The sequence below is a fragment of the Cydia amplana genome, chromosome Z (genome assembly GCF_948474715.1).
Source record: "Cydia amplana chromosome Z, ilCydAmpl1.1, whole genome shotgun sequence".
Lineage (NCBI taxonomy): Eukaryota > Metazoa > Arthropoda > Insecta > Lepidoptera > Tortricidae > Cydia > Cydia amplana.
Window position 1 is genome coordinate 12,978,835 of NC_086096.1, and position 18,637 is coordinate 12,997,471.

At 34.3% G+C, this 18,637-nt stretch overlaps 1 protein-coding gene across 2 annotated transcripts in view; it reads right to left on the bottom strand.

Annotated features, from left to right (window-relative positions):
• LOC134661167 (peptide transporter family 1-like) overlaps positions 1-7,710 on the bottom strand; it is a 34,163-nt gene extending 26,453 nt beyond the window's left edge. Inside the window, exon 1 of one of the 2 annotated variants that reach the window (XM_063517122.1) lies at positions 7,540-7,710. In XM_063517122.1, the coding sequence (XP_063373192.1) occupies positions 7,540-7,596 (57 nt within the window). In that variant the 5' untranslated portion in view covers positions 7,597-7,710. Of the gene's footprint in view, positions 1-537; positions 752-7,539 lie in introns of those variants that run through there. The other variant, XM_063517123.1, reaches the window with a different exon arrangement.
• Between the last annotated feature and the right edge of the window lie 10,927 nt (positions 7,711-18,637).

Sequence of the window (18,637 nt, forward strand, 5' to 3'; positions counted from 1 at the left end):
GGCACATTGTAAACATAATAAACGCTGTGGGAAGTAAACCGAAGAAACAAATATTACGCGCGGCTACGTTAAGAAAACAGATAGGAAAGTGTTCGCCTCATCCGTTGTGAAAGGAAAACGTAGACTTCGTCTTCGTACGTTAATCGTTATGAACGGTGTGCAGTGTGCATTGCACTGTGCACGGTGCGTAAGAACGCCATGCATGCAGTCGCCTAACTATTGCAGCGCTGTAGCACTGTGAACATCTCAATTTAAAAAAAATTGAAATTTTCGTCAGGAGTAGGTATACTTAACCGAAAAATGACTCTAGAAACATTTCAATAAATAAAACATTGAATACGCAAAAGATACAATAACTAACTTTTAATTTTATTGAAATCTATTTAAAATATAAGGTTTTTGATTGCGCTTGGTGACCTATAAATAAAAATCTAATAATTAAATTTTGAAAGTCGTGACTTGACTAGGTAGTTACCGCGCAATTCGCAATGCCAATTAGTAATTTAACTACCCAAAAAAAGTTAAATCCATACAAACCCCCGTTTTGTGTTCCATCTTGTGAGGGAGAATGTCTCGAATTCTGATAAAAAGAACGTTCACTGATGTGAGACAGGTAATTGGCGGATTATTTTGAAAGTTTCGCGTCGCATTCTTCGGTGTGCGCGTGCGCGGAGGCGAGCGCGCTAACAGTCGGTGCGCGCGTTACTGACGCCGCACAACCACGACTGACTTCTCGCAGCCGCGAGTCAGTCAAACTGTTTCTATAGACACTATCATTCTCAGCGCCAAATTATCCTCTATTGTAGTGACGCCGAAGACGCATACAACGCGGTAGATTTAACAACCGAACACAAGAGTAAAGCTACACGTAACTGCTAACGAAATTTTGATACGTCACAGGGCATTTTGACTTAACTGTGCACCTTTAACGGCCGGTTAGCAATCGTTACAAAACTGACGGTCAATATTAAATATATTATAAAACCCCCCGCGCCGGTCCGTCACCGTAAACGCAAGCTCCTGATGACACTTCTCGGTACGAAGTGAAACATGTCGAGCGTTTTTCGACTTAAAATACGTGAGTGACCCGTTTTTTAATCTATATATATAAATGCAAGTGTCCTGACTGACTCATCAACGCAGAGCCCAAACTACAAATGTTAGAAAGTTGAAATTTGGACACTAGGTTGCATTTATAAAATGTATAAGAGCTAAGAAGCGATTTTGAGAAATTCAACCCCTAAGGGGGTTAAAAAGGGGATGAAAGTTTGTATGGGGTTCAAGTTTTATTCTAAGCTAGGAATTTGAAACTTTGTAAAAAGGTACATTATTAAAAAACAAGGAAACTAATTTCAGCGTTTTTGAAAATTCATCCCCCAAGGTGGTGAAAATGGGGTTGAAAGTTTGTATGGAGATCGAAAAAAAATTTGAGTGCGGGACTTGAAACTTTGTATATGGGCATATTATTAAAATACAAGAAAAGTAATTTCAGCGTTTTTAAAAATTCATCCCCTAACAGGGTTAAAAAGGGGTTGAAAGATGGAATCCATTACAAATTCTTTGAAACTTCTTATAAATGCGTAACATAAAATAAAAAAATAACATTAATTGTACATTATTAAAAATTCAACCCCTAAGGGGGTTAAAAGGGGGATGAAAGTTTGTCCTGGGGCTCAAATTTTATTGTAAGCTAGGAACTTGAAACTTCGTAAAAAGGTATTATAATAAAAGAGAAGAAAACTAATTTCAGTGTTTTTGAAAGTTCATCCCCCAAGGTGGTGAAAAAGGGGTTGAAAGTTTGTATGCACATCAAATATTTTTTTTGAGTGCGGGACTTCCATCTTTGTATAATGGCATATTATAAGAATACAAGAAAATTGATTTCAGCGTTTTTAAAAATTCATACCTTAAAAGGGTTAAATATGGGTTGAAAGTTTGTATGGAGATCAAACATTTTTTTGTGTGCGGCACTTGAAACTTTATATACAGGCATATTATTAGAATACAAGAAAAGTAATTTCGGCATTTTTGAAAATTCATCCCTCAAGTTGGTAAAAAAGGGGTTGAAAATTTGTATGGAGGTCAAACATTTATTTGAGTGCGGGACTTAAATAAAGGCATATTATTAGAATACATGAAAAATTATTTCAGCTTTTTTTAAAATTCACCCCCAAAAGGTTGAAAGTTGGTAGAGAGTTCAAATTTTATTTAAAGCTATTAACTTCAAACTTCGTAAATAGATAGTTAGTACGAAGTCGCGGGCAACAGCTAGTATATTTAATATGTCTTTGTCTCACGGAAGTTTTGTTAATAAAACTGACGGTCAATGTCAGATCCCATACATTTTGTCAGGAATGTAACGGTTAGACGTTACTGAAACACGACTTAAGACGCGCTTTAAGGTGCACAGTTAAGTGAAAATGCTCTACTAATGAGATCGATATACCCAATGAAGTCATTTGTTTAAGTAAGTCAGGCTAATAGGGTAATTACATGTAGGAGTTTATAACGTAATATTTAGTTCATATTATTATTAAACATATATTAAAATAAATAGGATGTAAATCTGAATTAACATAGGTAGTGGAACAAAAATTATACATAGGTAGGTAATTAGTGTAATTACCTACCTGCTACCAGATGCAGCGCCTAATGTCCATACCTAAACTAAAGTGACTTGAGGTATGGTTTATTTTTGATCGGTATTTTTCCTTAAGACCGTACCAAATGTAACTAACCTATAAAACATGTTTACACATTCAGAAAAAACTTCTTAACTATGTTATTAGAAAAAAGTTTAGTTAGGTACTTAATTATTTTGTGTACTATTTAGTATTTACCTACTTCAGAGTCTGCAGATAGGTAATAGGTATTCAGAGTCGAAATAAGTGATAGGAAAACCGGTGTCACTTATTGCCTATTGGACAATTTCACGCGCTAAGCTTTTGGGATGCTTCTCTCTAACCTTTGCAAATTATGACCTCTAAAGATATGATGAGGAAATACAAGTTTTGTTAGCTATTAACTAAAACTACAGCGAGACTGATGGATTTCATTTCATTCCTAACATGTCCATGCACTTTTGCTGCTCGCTGTATAATACAGACATCCAGAGAAGGAACCTATCGGCCTAGACTATCTTGTGGAAGTTTGTACCAACAAACTTTTTTGTGTTTGACTCAATATTCCGTAGTCAACTAGGAACCCTTATACAGCTAGGTACTTAGGTAGTTACCCCATAGGTATCCGTCTGCCTGTGACTTTGCTCCTTGATCGTAGTGCGAGAAAGCATGGTTTATTAGTTTTATTACGCATGATTATATAAATCAATCACGCCAACAAAGTGTTTGAAACATAATATTTTGTAAGGGTACCTCTCCCCTACACGAAAAGTGGGGATGTTTTTTTTTTCACTTTAACCCTAGTATCATTGGATAGGTATTTTAAAATGAACCAAGACGAGCGAAGCGACGCGCAAGGGTACTAATGGGTAGGTAAGTACATATAGTGTGTCAAAGGACAGAGATAATCATACTATCTTTGTCTTACACTAGTAGTAGCACCCAAAAGAAAAGGATGAGTAGGTGGGTCATTATTTGATTTGGTTGTAAATTGGCATGTCCACGGTAAAAATTTGAATAATCTTTAATTTAGGTATTTGTTTGCCCATAATCAAATGTTTAGGATGCAAGGATTTTGAAAAACGTTATGGTCCCTTTCTGTGAAACTTATCTCCGAAGATATGGACCTCGAAATTTTAAAGTGCCATGGTGATGACATTTTATGTGATTAGTATGACGTTTATACATGGTAATGACAAATTATTATTTTTACCTTATAAATAATAATACATATTTTTTCACTTTACGTAAAATATTATAGTATATGAATAAAATACAAGCAAATAAAAATAACTCTCCTTCGGCAGATTCTCTTAAAAGAGAAGATAAACAATAAAAATGCGTTCCATGTCCTTACCGTGGTCGAAATATCCACGGTATTCCATGGTAATGACTACCACGGTGATGACAAAAACTAACATTTTGTCTCATAACCCTAAACATAGTAATGTTCCAGACCATTCTTCCAATTACGTCATAACAGTTCGAATAAGTCATCGTATCAAATAGGATTCGTATTAAAAGGATTTCCACTTACCGAGAAATAAGACACACAGAACCTGACAATTTTTTTGAACGGCTCCACAGTAATCGACTTATTATTTGAAAATAAAATATATGCGGGCACAAATGTTGAAGTGTGTTCCCACTGTCGATTACTAGGCGACGAAAAGCGTGCGGGGGCAGCGGCAGGATCTCAACACTGCTTTCTATTGGACAGCTATATGATGTGCAATTAGCATCCACGGAATGACGGTACCGCGACGGCCGGTTAAGTTCGATGGTGCCATTTAGTTCTGGAGGACACAATTTAATTTGTGCAATCAATAATGAATGTACTAATGTAGTTTTAGGCACTTAGTAAATACTAGCCATAAAGGAGGATGGGCAGATTTGTATGGACACTGGCCTATGAACCAATAAGAATAAGCGACATACCATTGGAAAGGTTTTTTTATATACTCCATTTTTTTGTATGACGAGACTTGTCAAATCTCTGTTTAAAAAAAACAAATATGACACAAAAAAATATAAGAAAACGAATAAAAAACTAAAATATCGTGACACCAAATCATCCACAATAACAAAACCTTAATGATCTGCGACACAGGAACTTAGTATCGAAAAAAAACTATACAGTCACGTTTAAACTCACACTACTTTTTGCGGTGATAACTTTTTTCACACAAAGATTTGGGACTATCTGCCATAGTAGAAGTATTAGAACTTAGAATAAGCTATCCAGTGACATATAGCTTGTCCTTATTGGTCATTAGGCCAATTTGCCCACCCTCCTTTACATTTAAATTGACTTTTAGCTCATGTTTTGATGAAATCTGATCAGGCGACACGCGTTGGTAGTGACATTTTGACCCTTTGGAGCCTTAAAAAACGTAGATCTTCTAAAGATAGCGGGAAATGGAACACGGCATGTATACATATTTTTTTATTTACTACTTATAAGTATAAGACACGGTAAAGATCCAACTTCGTTTTGTGCCGAAAAACGCCGGCGACATGCGATTTACACCAAATCAAATAATGACCCCCTGTATAGTTTTTTTGTTCCTATTTACTGACAAATTGGTTTGACCATCTATACCTACTTTTCTCGAAGCGCTTCGTCGTTTTTTGGAACCCTCGTATTAATATTAACTTAGTTTTGTAATATAGGTACCAGATAAACAAAACTCTCGGATTATGATATCTTATTAAACATACACGGTGCATTCCTGAATTCCTGAGCTTATCAAAATTAAGTAACTTTGTCAAAGACCCGTTTTTTTCTATTCTGATTAACTCCATTTTAGAGATAATCAATGATTTATTTTTATCTGATAAGGCCTCTATTGGGAGCGTGTACACTTGCCTTAGGGCCTGTTTACAATAGTTTACATATTGATTCGTGTTTAATATGAGTTTATACATTACCTACAAAACGCAAGTACCTATGATACCTACTATTTCGCACGATTGATATTCGAAACGTCATAGTTTTCAATTATTACGTGGATTTAAATATAACGTTCATGTTACAATAACGCATGTTTATTTATTTATTTATATATATATATTTCGAGGATCTCGGAAACGGCTCTAACGATTTCGATGAAATTTGGTATGTGGGGGCGAAAAATCGATCTAGATAGGTTTTATTTCTGGGCTCATTTTTGTGTTTTTATATATTTTCCGAGCAAAGCTCGGTCTCCCAGATATTTACTTTTTATAAAAAAAAATTAATAATAAAATACAATTACCTAACTCTTGCCATTTAGTTTTCTTAAATGTACCTACTTAGCCATACCCCGAAGTGAACGGAGTTTAAAAAAAACCGACCAAGTGCGAGTCGGACTCGCGTTCCAAGGGTTCCGTACATTAAGTCCGAACCACGCTTGACTACACAATTCTAATAGATTTTCCTGTCATCTATAGGTAAAGAACTATTTTGTGTATTTTTTTCAAAATTTTAGACCCAGTAGTTCCGGAGATAAAGAGGGGGGAGGGGGGGGGATGGTCATTTATGCCTATTTTCTTAATTAATTTCTCCCCTATGTATTTTAAAATTATAAAAAAAACAACGGGTTGCACTCTGGGAGTGCCGACAGAAGTGAAAACTCAATGACTAGTCCAAAATCTCTGCAGCACTATGCAAGTATAATTGACCCATCCTCCTTTCTATTGAAAAACTTTAGTTCCGAAATTGCTCGTCAGTGAGCTTAAATTTGTAGCGTAAATTGTTTAAAATTCTAATAGCAATTGTAAAGTTACCTTGCAGACCTCGGGTCTCGCATCTAAATATATTTGGTCATGATATTTTGAATTTTATTGACCAGTACTAGAGTTCACTTTTATTAGCGATTTCATCAAGATGTAGCTTTACTGAATTATATTTGAGTGATATGAAGTTAGAATGTAACTGTGAGATCCTCGTATTTCAGCCCGTAAAAGATTAGAACATACATTAGATCTGTATTGCTTAATATAAAAGTCCAATTTTAAAAGACCTGATTATGAATATGACTAAAGTTCTTTAGTGAATAAAAACAAAACAGCAGGCTCAGGCATGCATTTTCGCCGCGCGGTAGAATGAGAGGGTTACGTCTTACGCCTTACGGTCACGTGACACCTGTTACAAGTTTAACATTTTTTCCCCATCACAAAAAGTGCACAGCGCCGCTAAAGAAGTTTTCACTTAAAAATATACTTTAAATTCTTAAAATGAGTTCTTTCATTTAATATACATATAACATGATATAGTTTGAAAAACTTTATTTTTTAACTTTCTCATTTACCCTCCAAAAGTGGCCACCATATGTAAAAATAAATTGTTTACGTTACATGTCCACCTTTGGGTCACAAATTTACATAATTGTACCAAATTTCAACTTAATTGGTCCAGTAGTTTCCAAGAAAATAGGCTGTGACAGACGGACAGACAGAAGCACGAGTGATCCTATAAGGGTTCCGTTTTTTTTTCCTTTTGAGGTACGGAACCCTAAAAACGCCGTGTATATCATATTGCATTTGGTTTTCCACGTTTTCGTTTGCCGTGTCGATAAGGCGTCACTGACATAAATAAACATTTTTAATATGTAAGAAATAAGAAATCATCGCTCACGTATCTATGCCTATGCCTACGTCACTTTTCTGAGTGATATCCGAAATTAGAGTAGTTACGTTGATAGTAATTTGAAAGAAATGTTTTAGAAGTCAGGTATTAATCGTAAATATATTAAGTTCAAGGAGTAGAGCAACGAGCTAAAAAGTCAGGTTACTTATCTAATTCGGGATACCACTGTAGTTACTAGTTAGTACCTTGATAATGATATTGATAAGCAAACAATGCGGCCAAGTAAGAAATAGTTCCGGACAGTTCATACTCATGTTATCTAAGATTAAGAAGGAAAACTATAATTACCTTTGTTCCTTTTCCCAGCAAATCAGCTTCCAACTCAACATCTTCCTGTGACTGCATTTGAAATAACAATGATTTAATTTAGGTACTTCTTTTAGATTTCACAAGATGTGTAAGTAGCCCGTTGCGGCAGACGATGAAGCGAGATAAAGTAATGTGATTATCACTCTGATAATATGACTACCATACATGTTTGCATAGTGTAGTGCACATAGCATGTATCTTATTAACATTAAATAAATACGCACAATCAATTTAAAGCAAAGTACACGTTCACTTCACGCCATGCCAAACCATAGGAATAAATCGTAGGCAGCAAATCAGGCTATGTACATTTCTAGCTTAGTCATGGTATTACGGTAAAAAATATTTTCAGTAGTACTAACACGTCATCCTCGCTCGCATACCTAACTTATGAACTGCGGTTGCAGTTTTTGTTCGTCTAATGTCACTTGCGTGACAATTGCTTAGAACAATGATTCAATCAAATAAGACGAATGCATTTATTTACGTAATTTTGCTACATAAAATACCTATAGTATTATTAGTTATGTGCTAAAAAGTATTAAAAAAATATTCGTCAATGTCACTTGCGTGTTTAATGCTTAGAACAATGCTTTAATATAATAGATGGATGCATTAATTTACGTAGTTTCGCAACGTACATTTCTTAATCTTCTTTGTTATGAAAGATTTAAAAAATACCGGAATAGAAGGTAAATGACAAGGTAAATTTTTCAAGATATATAAGTTCTTCACAACTTTTTATTTATAAGTACGTAACCTTATATGTGGACAGTAATTTGTATACAAATGTATTGAAGAACCAGCGATGCAACGCGAATTTTAGTAGCTCTTCATACTCAGAAAAGTATTTACCGACATCGTAATTGTAAAAACTCCCCGCGAACACGTCCTATTCGCGTCCGCGGTTTTTCTAAAATTCTGTAAAGAAATAGAACGCGTATTTCAATTCGTTTCGCCGTAGGTACCGTATTGTACCAAATTTTGGTAGATTTCTATAACATCAGTATAAATATATTAATATAAGAGTATACCTTTCGGCAAAATTGTCAAATTAGAAATTGCTATTGAAAACTCGTACATAACACGCATTATATACGAGTAGGTGTATGTTATATAAATATCCTTAGAGGCGTAAATGACACGCTGAATCATTTCACCGCAACAACACTACCTTTTTAGGGTTCCGTAGCCAAATGGAAAAAAACGGAAACCTTATGGATTCGTCATGTCTGTCTGTCTGTCCGTCCGTATTATGTCTATGTCACAGCCACTTTCTTCCGAAACTACAAGAACTATACTGTTGAAACTTGGTAAGTAGATGTATTCTGTGAACCGCATTAAGATTTTCATACAAAAAAAGAAAAAAAAAACAATAAATTTTGGGGGTTCCGCATACTTAGAACTGAAACTCAAAAAAAATTTTTTCATTAAACCCATACGCGTGGGGTATCTATGGATAGGTATTCAAAAATGATATTGAGGTTTGTAATATATTTTTTTTCTAAACTGAATAGTTTGCGCGAGACACTTCCAAAGTGGTAAAATGTGTCCCCCCCCCCCCCTGTAACTTCTAAAAAGCTTCTAAGAGAATGATAAAACTAAAAAAAATATATGATGTACATTACCATGCAAACTTCCACCGAAAATTGGTTTGAACGAGATCTAGTAAGTAGTTTTTTAATACTTCATAAATTACGGAACCCTTCATGAGCGAGTCCGACTCGCACTTGGCCGCTTATTTAAACTAGGTGCCAATAAATTCTAAAAATAGGTAGATTAAACAGCTTGTATAATAATATACTACATACGCGGCTGGCAGGCTGCTGTGTAGATGAATTATTTAGGAATGTTCTGTGCAAATTGTATTCCATGCCCTGGAGTCCAGGGCGCTCATTTGGTTGTGCGCGCTAATCGCACCATCAAAGGGAATCATCCTCTAGCTAGATCGTCGACGGCGTGCTCCGTTACTACACTACATAGTAGTACTTATTGTGATCACACTGTGACCCAGTTCTGAAAGTGTCACAAGTAATTGATTTCTCCTGCTGCTTTGAAAGAACAACACGCCTCTAGAGTTAGACCAAGATTAGTCTGCAGAGATTTTGACAGCATAGACTAAACAAGTGTTAGGGGAAACTGGGGAGGGTTGATCACCCCTTTTGTTTTTAGCATACATTTTCTTAACTATTTGTAGTATTGAAAAACTTTATAGACCATACGACTCAGAATTTATCTCTTCATTAATAGTTTAAATTAGAACAGATTTGTGCAATAACTTAGATCATTATTTAATGAAAACCCATACTGTTGACTTTTACCATGTGTCCCCTATGTAAGGGAGACTTGTTTACCCCTGGTCGGGAGCCTTGATCCTAGGGGGATCAAGTGACCCTGGTTCTTGGGACACATGGTAAACATATTTTTACCATGTCTCCCCATACCAGATTCTCATTGATTATATAACTCGGATCGCTATTAGCAATGCATCTATAATTTGTAAAATACACAGCAAACATATATATATTGCATCTTCCATGCTTTGAAGTTGTATTTCCGGTAATCAGATGTCTAAGCCGAAGGGATCAAGTCTTCCAGATTTGGGGACACTTGGTAAAAAGATTTTAAGTGGTAATGTCATATTTCGAGGGTAGTATCTACATTAATTTATTCACTTTATCTACAGAAAATTAATATATGAAGATATCAAACACATATTAATCCATAATCTTATACTTTTAAAAAACAATGTAATCGTATTATCCATAAAACAACATAAAATAGGGAATCAATTTTTGTACCAAAAAAAAACAAAAATCTAAGTTATTAACATAAAATTTCTTGTAACAAGCTAATTTTATTAAAGTTCTTATGAAGGTATTTTTAGCGTCAGATACCTACAGCAATTTTAATTTTTTTACCCATCACTGGTCGTTATTGTTTAGTATAATAAATAAGTTTAGAAATTTACTGCTCACGTTTCGAGGACGGTGTTTGAGCTGCATAATCCTAAAATCCTTTCTATGGACCGTCGGTTCTATAGTACATAAGGTCGGAAAGCCATTGAAATAGCATTTCATCCATAAAAACAAATATCTTCGGTTGAAAACCAAATATCGTTATAAGTGTTTTTTGTCGACTGAGTAACATCCCCTGTGTGTAAAACGTTTAACTTGATAAAAAAGACCAAGTACGGGTAGTTCGTAAAATGTTGATGTCAACTTTAGTCAGTCTTTTCAAAGGCCACAGGGATAATTCCGTTTTCGGAGTCGGTTGTATAATTAAAAACTGAATTATACGCTATTAAATTCCGTTTTAATAAACAATAATGAGTCAAAAACCTTGAAAGTTTAAATCAGTGTTTCTCTGGTCGTACTTTCGCGGCATGATTTACTAAAGAAAAGAAAATATTTATGATAGTTCTATGAATCATTTTGTACGTAAATTTATTACAATGTATACTTGATCGCTTTGGGGGTGACATGATCCCGGAATCATATCTCCCCTGAAGAAAAAGACAAAGTCTCCCCATACATAAGTAAGATTATAAAACGTGCCGTACTCGAAACATGTGTTCGCGTATATCAATGTAATCCAAGTTAATCATCACTTCAATAAACAACAAATAAAATAAGCACACTCGCTAACATAATTTGCATCTCATATTATAAAATAAATCCAGTTAAAGCTTATCGAAAATTGAATATAGTACGCAGAAAATCTTTCACCGTCCGTCATTTTTGAACCACTGACTTTTCCGATACAGTGCCATGACAGAACGTGAAGTTAGGAACGAATGAATGAGTGTTACCAGCGCAAAAAATTGTATCTCGTTTGGTTTGATTAAAAATGAAGTTTACCAAGTGTCCCCTAGGGATCGACCCTCCCCACCCTCACCTATTTATATTATATGTACCTACGTCATAATTTCATAGAAGTGTAACGTTTAAAATAACTAATTATTATAACAAATAATTATTTTGGTCTAACTCTTACCTTACTTATATTTAGTATAGGAACATATCTTACGTGTTATCAAAGATTTCATGCTTGATGGTTTTTTATGCGGCAGAATATAAAATTAAAAGGTTACTCATAGGGTTTGCAAGATCCGTCAATTTTTCGGATCCGGATATCCGGATAATTCGGATAATACGGATCTGTATCAAGAAAGGTGACGAAATTTACAACTTACATACAAGGAACAGCTAGTAAAATGTAAAATGTTCATATTTTAGTTAATTACAATTATTAATAATTATTATTATTATCTCAAAACGATATAAATATGTATAATAGGATATTCAATGTAGTCTTAATTAGGTATTCCTATTAATAATATTATGCATTTTTTTTAGGAGGCCGTAGTCGATTTGTAACCGAAAACGCCAAAAATGAAGTAATTAAAGCAAATTTATTTCTATATATCTGCTCAGAAGAATTAATTCTAAAGGTGCCTAAAAAAACCGCTTTAACTTCGGCGTTTTTTCTTAAATTTGCCATTATAAGCTAACAAAATAGAAAATGGAGAAAAAGTTACATTTATGTACTTTTATTATTTTATACCGGTGTGGTGTGATATAATTTATACTATTAAAAAACGTACTTCCTTTACCTTGGTAAAATAGCTATACCTTCAGTCGTTCGACTGAGAAAAATGGCTTAGAAAAAGTATCTAACTCATTTATTCAGTCCCCATTACAACAATCTTCCATTATAGGTATATATAAATCCAGTTAATTACTGCAAAATAATGTAAAATTACTACAAAAGTTTCGGGAAATTAAGAAATTTGGGCTACAGCTTCTTAATAACGAGAAAAAAATATCAATATTAGTTACTCAGCAGCACATCAAGCACATGTTATTTATGTTAACAGAAGACTGGGAACCGACACGATAACACAAAAAAGTCACTGATAACAGGGCGTTTTCTAAAATAAATATTGAAAACCCGATTCTCCCAGATCCTGGTGTTTTTGGGTTTTTTCAACTCAGAATCACTAGCATATTCAATCCTGGTGATAAAAAAAATTGTCCCAAAATTTTGTATGAAAATTGTACATTCCACTACGTCACGTTACATACAAGTGAACATTTTTCTCATACTAAAAACGTGACGTAATGGAATGGACATTTTGGGACATCTTTTTTTAATGGTAGGATGGAGAGTGCTGTCGATTCTGAGTAGAATGAGCCCAAGAATGTCCAGATTTGAAAGAATCGGGTTTTCGATATTTATTTTAGAAAAAGCCCAACAACACGCACAAGGCACAAGCACTAATGATGTTCCAGGTAGACGACCCAAAGGCGACTGAGCGAAAACCTGATAACAATTACTTTAAAACATACAAATATTTACCCTTATTCCAGTCAGGAGGCATGCAGGTAGCTCGTTTTAATACTGTTACTGTTACTACTGTTTAGTTTAAGCAATATTTGTATTTATTTTATGACGTAATCGCGTACCAATAACGCGACCAATGCAATATTTAACGGATCCGTGAGATCCGAAGTATCCGGATCCTATGAGACGTTGGATCCGGATCTTAGACTTGACGGATATCCGGATATTACGGATATCCGGATATCCGGATCTCAAACCCTAGTTACTCAGTATTAAATACTGTAGGAAAAAAACATCATTATTGATTTATTTCATCCACTATAATACATAGCCCACCGTATAAGTACCTACATGAGTGAAATTAGTAAACTAGTGTAAATAAAATAATATATATAATTATATTAGCTAGCCTGTAGGTATACTCACCTCAAAGTTGTCAAATCATCTCGACAATTTTTTAATTTTATGATCTTTGTCAAGGCTTTTACTTCATTTTACATACAGATGGCCAAAAAAGATATAAAATACATCTACAACATTCAATAGGTAATCGGTTGTCTTAATCAAAATACTCTTTAATGTCGCGACGGGCCACGGTTCGTTTTGAATTCTTCAACTTCCTCCAAGTCGGACAGTTCTAGTACAATATAATCTGACAAGTGTGAATATGATTGTAAAATAAAAAGGTATACATTTGTAGACATGCAGTGACATGATATCAATCTCATTGAAGATCCTAACACGTTACCAATGCTTCTAGCCCACAGGACACAGAGGAGATTCATGAGAGGTCGGCTTTTCGTTTCCTTGAGATAATCCGGTTTATTTTGCATGTCCAACGACAAAGCTACCCACAATAGCCGCAGCAAACCTTCCGCGGTACCGCGGGCTTTAACGTCGCAGGATAAGTTTGCGTAAAAACAGTTTTCTTCGTAAATGGATTGTGACGATCTGGTAAAGCTGAACGTTTTACTTCCATATTAATACTGGCACGCTTGTCACCTTTCTCTTCTTCTTTCTTTATCTGAATGTAAAAAGGACGAAAATCGTTTGAATACATTTTTATAAAATGATTTTTTTATATTTAATTTTGTTAATGATTTTTGTAGCGTAATTTGACACTTGCCATTTATGACGTTTTCTACAATGCGCTCTACGGCTAGCACATGGCTAGCACAAAGAGTATAGAGTAAGACCAAAGAAAGTCTGCAGCGCTAGATTAAAAGTAGTTTTTAAAAATCTGTATGTGACAACACCACAGAAAATGGATTAAATAGTCTTGATACTTGTGAAATTTCTACCATATTTACCGTTACCGAAAAAATTAAACTGAATTGAATAAATTTAATTCCAACAGTGGATGTCACTATTAATATGTAAGTATAGGTACATATACTAATATTGATAAATAATATTGGGAGAATATGACATTTGGCGTCATCAAAATTATTGAGCTTTTGTAATGTCTGCGACGACCTAGCGGTAAATAGGTACAGAGGGCCTACCGCGAAAAACGAAGTTCGCAAATTGCGGACATCTTTCTCTTTTACTCCCATTAATGAGTTTCTCGAAATGTTAGAGGAAGTTCATAATGTAAGTATGCTTATACCTATTAGGTGTGTTCAATTTGCTGTGTCCTTAGTCTAAACCAATATTATATTATCTACATATGGTGCAAGTATTAAGATGTTTCATTCCACTTACCCGTCATCAACTCCAAATTTTGTAAACATTGTCGTTTTTGAGCTTGAATCGCCTCTTGCTGATTTTTTACTAGTGTAAAATTATTCGTCATGCGGAAAAGTAACTCCCGCACGCCGGTTTTGTAAGGTTTCACCATGTTTTTTGCGTTCATCACAAAACACAACGAATATTTAAACGATTTTGACAAACACATACCATAGTGAATGACGTTTACTGACTGCTAAAAACATTGCCATATACAGTTTTTTAATTCGCTGTCATATTATTGCGCTGCAGACTTTCTTTGGTCTTATACCTATGTATTATCAACCTCTGTTAAAATAAGGTTGACTTATCTCCTTAAGGTTAGTCAACTAGAAGATCGTTTATTTCGCGATCTTTGTGAAACTTGTTTCTGTATTTTATCGGACACCCAGATATTTTATCATTAAAGACACTCTGAGGGTAGTTTTGATTTTTGTAAAGCACACACCCAATGTTACTGGAAATATATTTTTATCGTTTTTTATGTTAATTATTAAAAGAAAGAACCAGACATAATACATTTTAATGCAGAATTTAATCTCGTTTATTTGAGTTTTAACAAATTAATCAATGGGTCGCATAGATCTTGCTTTGCACTTTGCGAAAGGACATTTAGACATTCTAGACTTAGTAGTAGTAGTTTCAAATACTTTCTTCATTTGTTTCAGTAATTCTTGAGCATGACCTTTATTCCTTACAATCTTGGTATCCTGAATTTGAGCTAGAATCTTCTGTATTTCAATAGCCATTGTGGATTTTGGTGGATTTTGTAATTTGCTTGAGTCTACTGCAGAGGCTTTTTGAAATTCCGCCTGTTATATAACAACCACATAAGTAAGGTAGGTAGATTTTTTAAGTTAAGGGAAGCTTGATAGTTCAGTGTTTTTAATAAGGAGAAGTGCTGTTTTGTAAACGGAAAATGGATTTTCGATTGGGTAAAGCAACTCTGTGGAATTGAGGCTTAAAACGTGCTTGTCCATGGGCTCCACAACACTGGAAAGAGATTTCATTAGTCAGGTGAATAAGCGTAGGTATGTTTTGTTACAAAACATGCAATAATGCCATAGCCATAGCAGGAATGGGATTTGTACAAATTTGTACAGGGGTAGTGCTCATAATGCCTTATGTTTTTTACTATTGGATGAGAAAAACAAATATACAGATGGTTCTATATATGTTGTTCTGATATTGGCAATTTTGTTGGCCTTTTAAGCATACCACGGCAGATATGGTACATTGTACAGAGATAACCGAAAGAGAGAACAATTTACTTAGCAATAAATCAAAGCATAGGTTTTCTATCGACATCCGGTGACTTGTGATGTGTAAAATATATTGTACATTAAAAAAGCCACTTACCGCATGAACAAAATGCATTGCAAATAATATCGTAACGGCAATTAGTAGCATTTGCTTAAAGAAGTGCATCATGCTGTTTGCTTTTAAATTCCGTCCAGTCACTTGTAACACTTCAATAAAATTAGATTGAAAAGAAAAGGAAATAAATGTAGAGTTATTTCAGTTTTATTAGTTGTATTTACGACATATTGTTCTTGCACAAGTGATAATTTTGTACCTAGCTATAATCGAACTGATATACACTCCACACCTACAAAAACGGGTCTTTTTGTGTGAACATACGACGTTTGTTTATCATACAAACGGTTTGAGTTTTCATTGCTCTAAAGTGTGCGTCCATTTTCAAGAAAAAGGAAAAACTGTTGGTTGTGAACAAGGTGATTCTTACATTAAAGATTCAATTAGAAATCAACCTTATCATTCTTATCAACTACTGACAATGCGATACCTTTTTTTCTAAAAACACAAAAACTAGTCTCTGAAATACCACGACATTAGCCGCACGACACAAGGACACGCAAGCCTCGCCTTTGAAGCTACAAGTAATACCAGAGTTCTAGTACTGTCGCCATCAGATATATTGGAGAGGCCAAGGTCTTCGGAAATAGACGAAACCCTTGATTATCAAGACGTTACTGTGCATGCTCAGATCTAGTCACCATTGTCAGACCGTTTAGACTACACATGTAAAGATGCATACGTACACTAGACACAATCCTGCCTTATTCACCACAAATATAATGGAAAATAGTTATTAATATTATAGGTACCTATCATAAAATTATAACGTGCATACAAAACGCAGATAACGCTCGTCATAAAAAGGATTTTATTTAATACGTTTGTGTAATTTACCTGAATTGGGTATATCCGGGAATGACAATTATTATATGTTACCTTTACTGGACTAACAAACGTATTATATACCATTTAGTGATTTTCTTTTATAATATCACATAATATAATTAATATAATTGATTATTACTGGACAACCAGACAACAAACTTAAACAATTTGTTTACTGGTTATTCTCACGTCAGAAGTGTCACTGTCAAACTCTCAAACTAGCATAACGTTCCGTACTCACAAAAAAGTGGCATAGACGACTCATAAAAATGCGTTAATATTGATTAAATTCAGTAAGATATGGTATCATTTTTAACAACATGGATCAACAAAATATATTAATGTGTTTTTTATTACATTAATTTCAACCATTATCGATAAGAATACTTTTTTTATGCACTGACGTAATTTTTCAATTGTAAATGTACGGGACATACTCTAAGATGTAGGAATAGCCTAAATTGCTGACTGTCATTCTCAATCTTCAATCCGAATTGCACATCATAATTTATCTGTCGCTTTACACTTTTTATCTTTTCATGATACTTTTATGTTAGTATATATTTTTTACAGAAATATTACTACCCTTTATACTACCTATAGTGTTAGGAATAAAAAGGTACATGAACAATCTGGAAAAATTAAGAAGTACTTATCGGACTTCAAGTGCAGACGCACCAGTGACAAGTGACAGTGACAGTATTTTGTTATTGTGATTGTAATTTGGTTGCGATCTTGTGTTATGATTTCAAAAACCTACTGATAGTCTCAATCTCAAGAATTATAATGTAGGAATTAACGGCTATCATATCATATACGGCGTGTTTTGTTTTATCTTCATTCCCACCTGACCGCTCTATCTTTAGAGTAAGTATGTATCTTTATTTAAAACATTATTTGTTAAAGAAACGCTTAAGTTAACTCCTAAGCTCCTTTACATGACCAGAAAATCGCTATTTCTTTACTTTTGTAAAAGTAATTGTAAGATGTGTGCTTTTATTATTGTACTACAAAGTTTTTGCCCTTCTAAATAGTATAAGCCCAGGAAAAGTGCTGATGGATGGCACCTCTATTTTTAAATAGTTCAAGACTTTATTTATAAAATCTTAAGTACAAAATTAACTATTTGTAGAATATCGCAAATGTTATGGACAATAATAATATTCCCTAAAATCTAACATTATTGAATTAGCAACCTTGAAACCCAACAAGGAAGGTGTGCAAAGTCGAGCTTCTTTGAACCATGTTTCCACTCTCCTTAAACTCTCATATCCCAGTGGCTCAAATATGAGTCGGAATTATATGGATTTGAGAGGTCCTGGGAAACGAGGGGTTAACTCCTTTACCTGCCCTACATTTACAAATGGTCTGCGGTAAGAATCTCTTCTTTTTTTATGCCAACTGCACTCCTTTTGCTTTACAAACAAATACTGCCAATTTTATTAAGATAAATAGCAAAAGTTAGTGGGACTAAGAAAGATAATAGCAACTAAAAAGATTTTCCAGGTTGGTTTAGCAACTCTGTAACTCATACATGTTAATAATGGTATTAAAATATTTTATAACTACAGGCATTAAAACCTATTTAATTGTTACATTAAATCCTTGCATTAAATAAGAGTAGGCTGGCTTTTTATATGTTAACAGCGACACTATGCTTTGTTAAATTCAAGATTCGCATTTCGCACCAAAGCTTCCTGTTTCCTTACATGAGAAATGCTCCGATATTGGGTGTGAATTGTAATAAATGTGTGGAGAATATTTAATCGGCATATTAATATTGCACATAATTATGTAT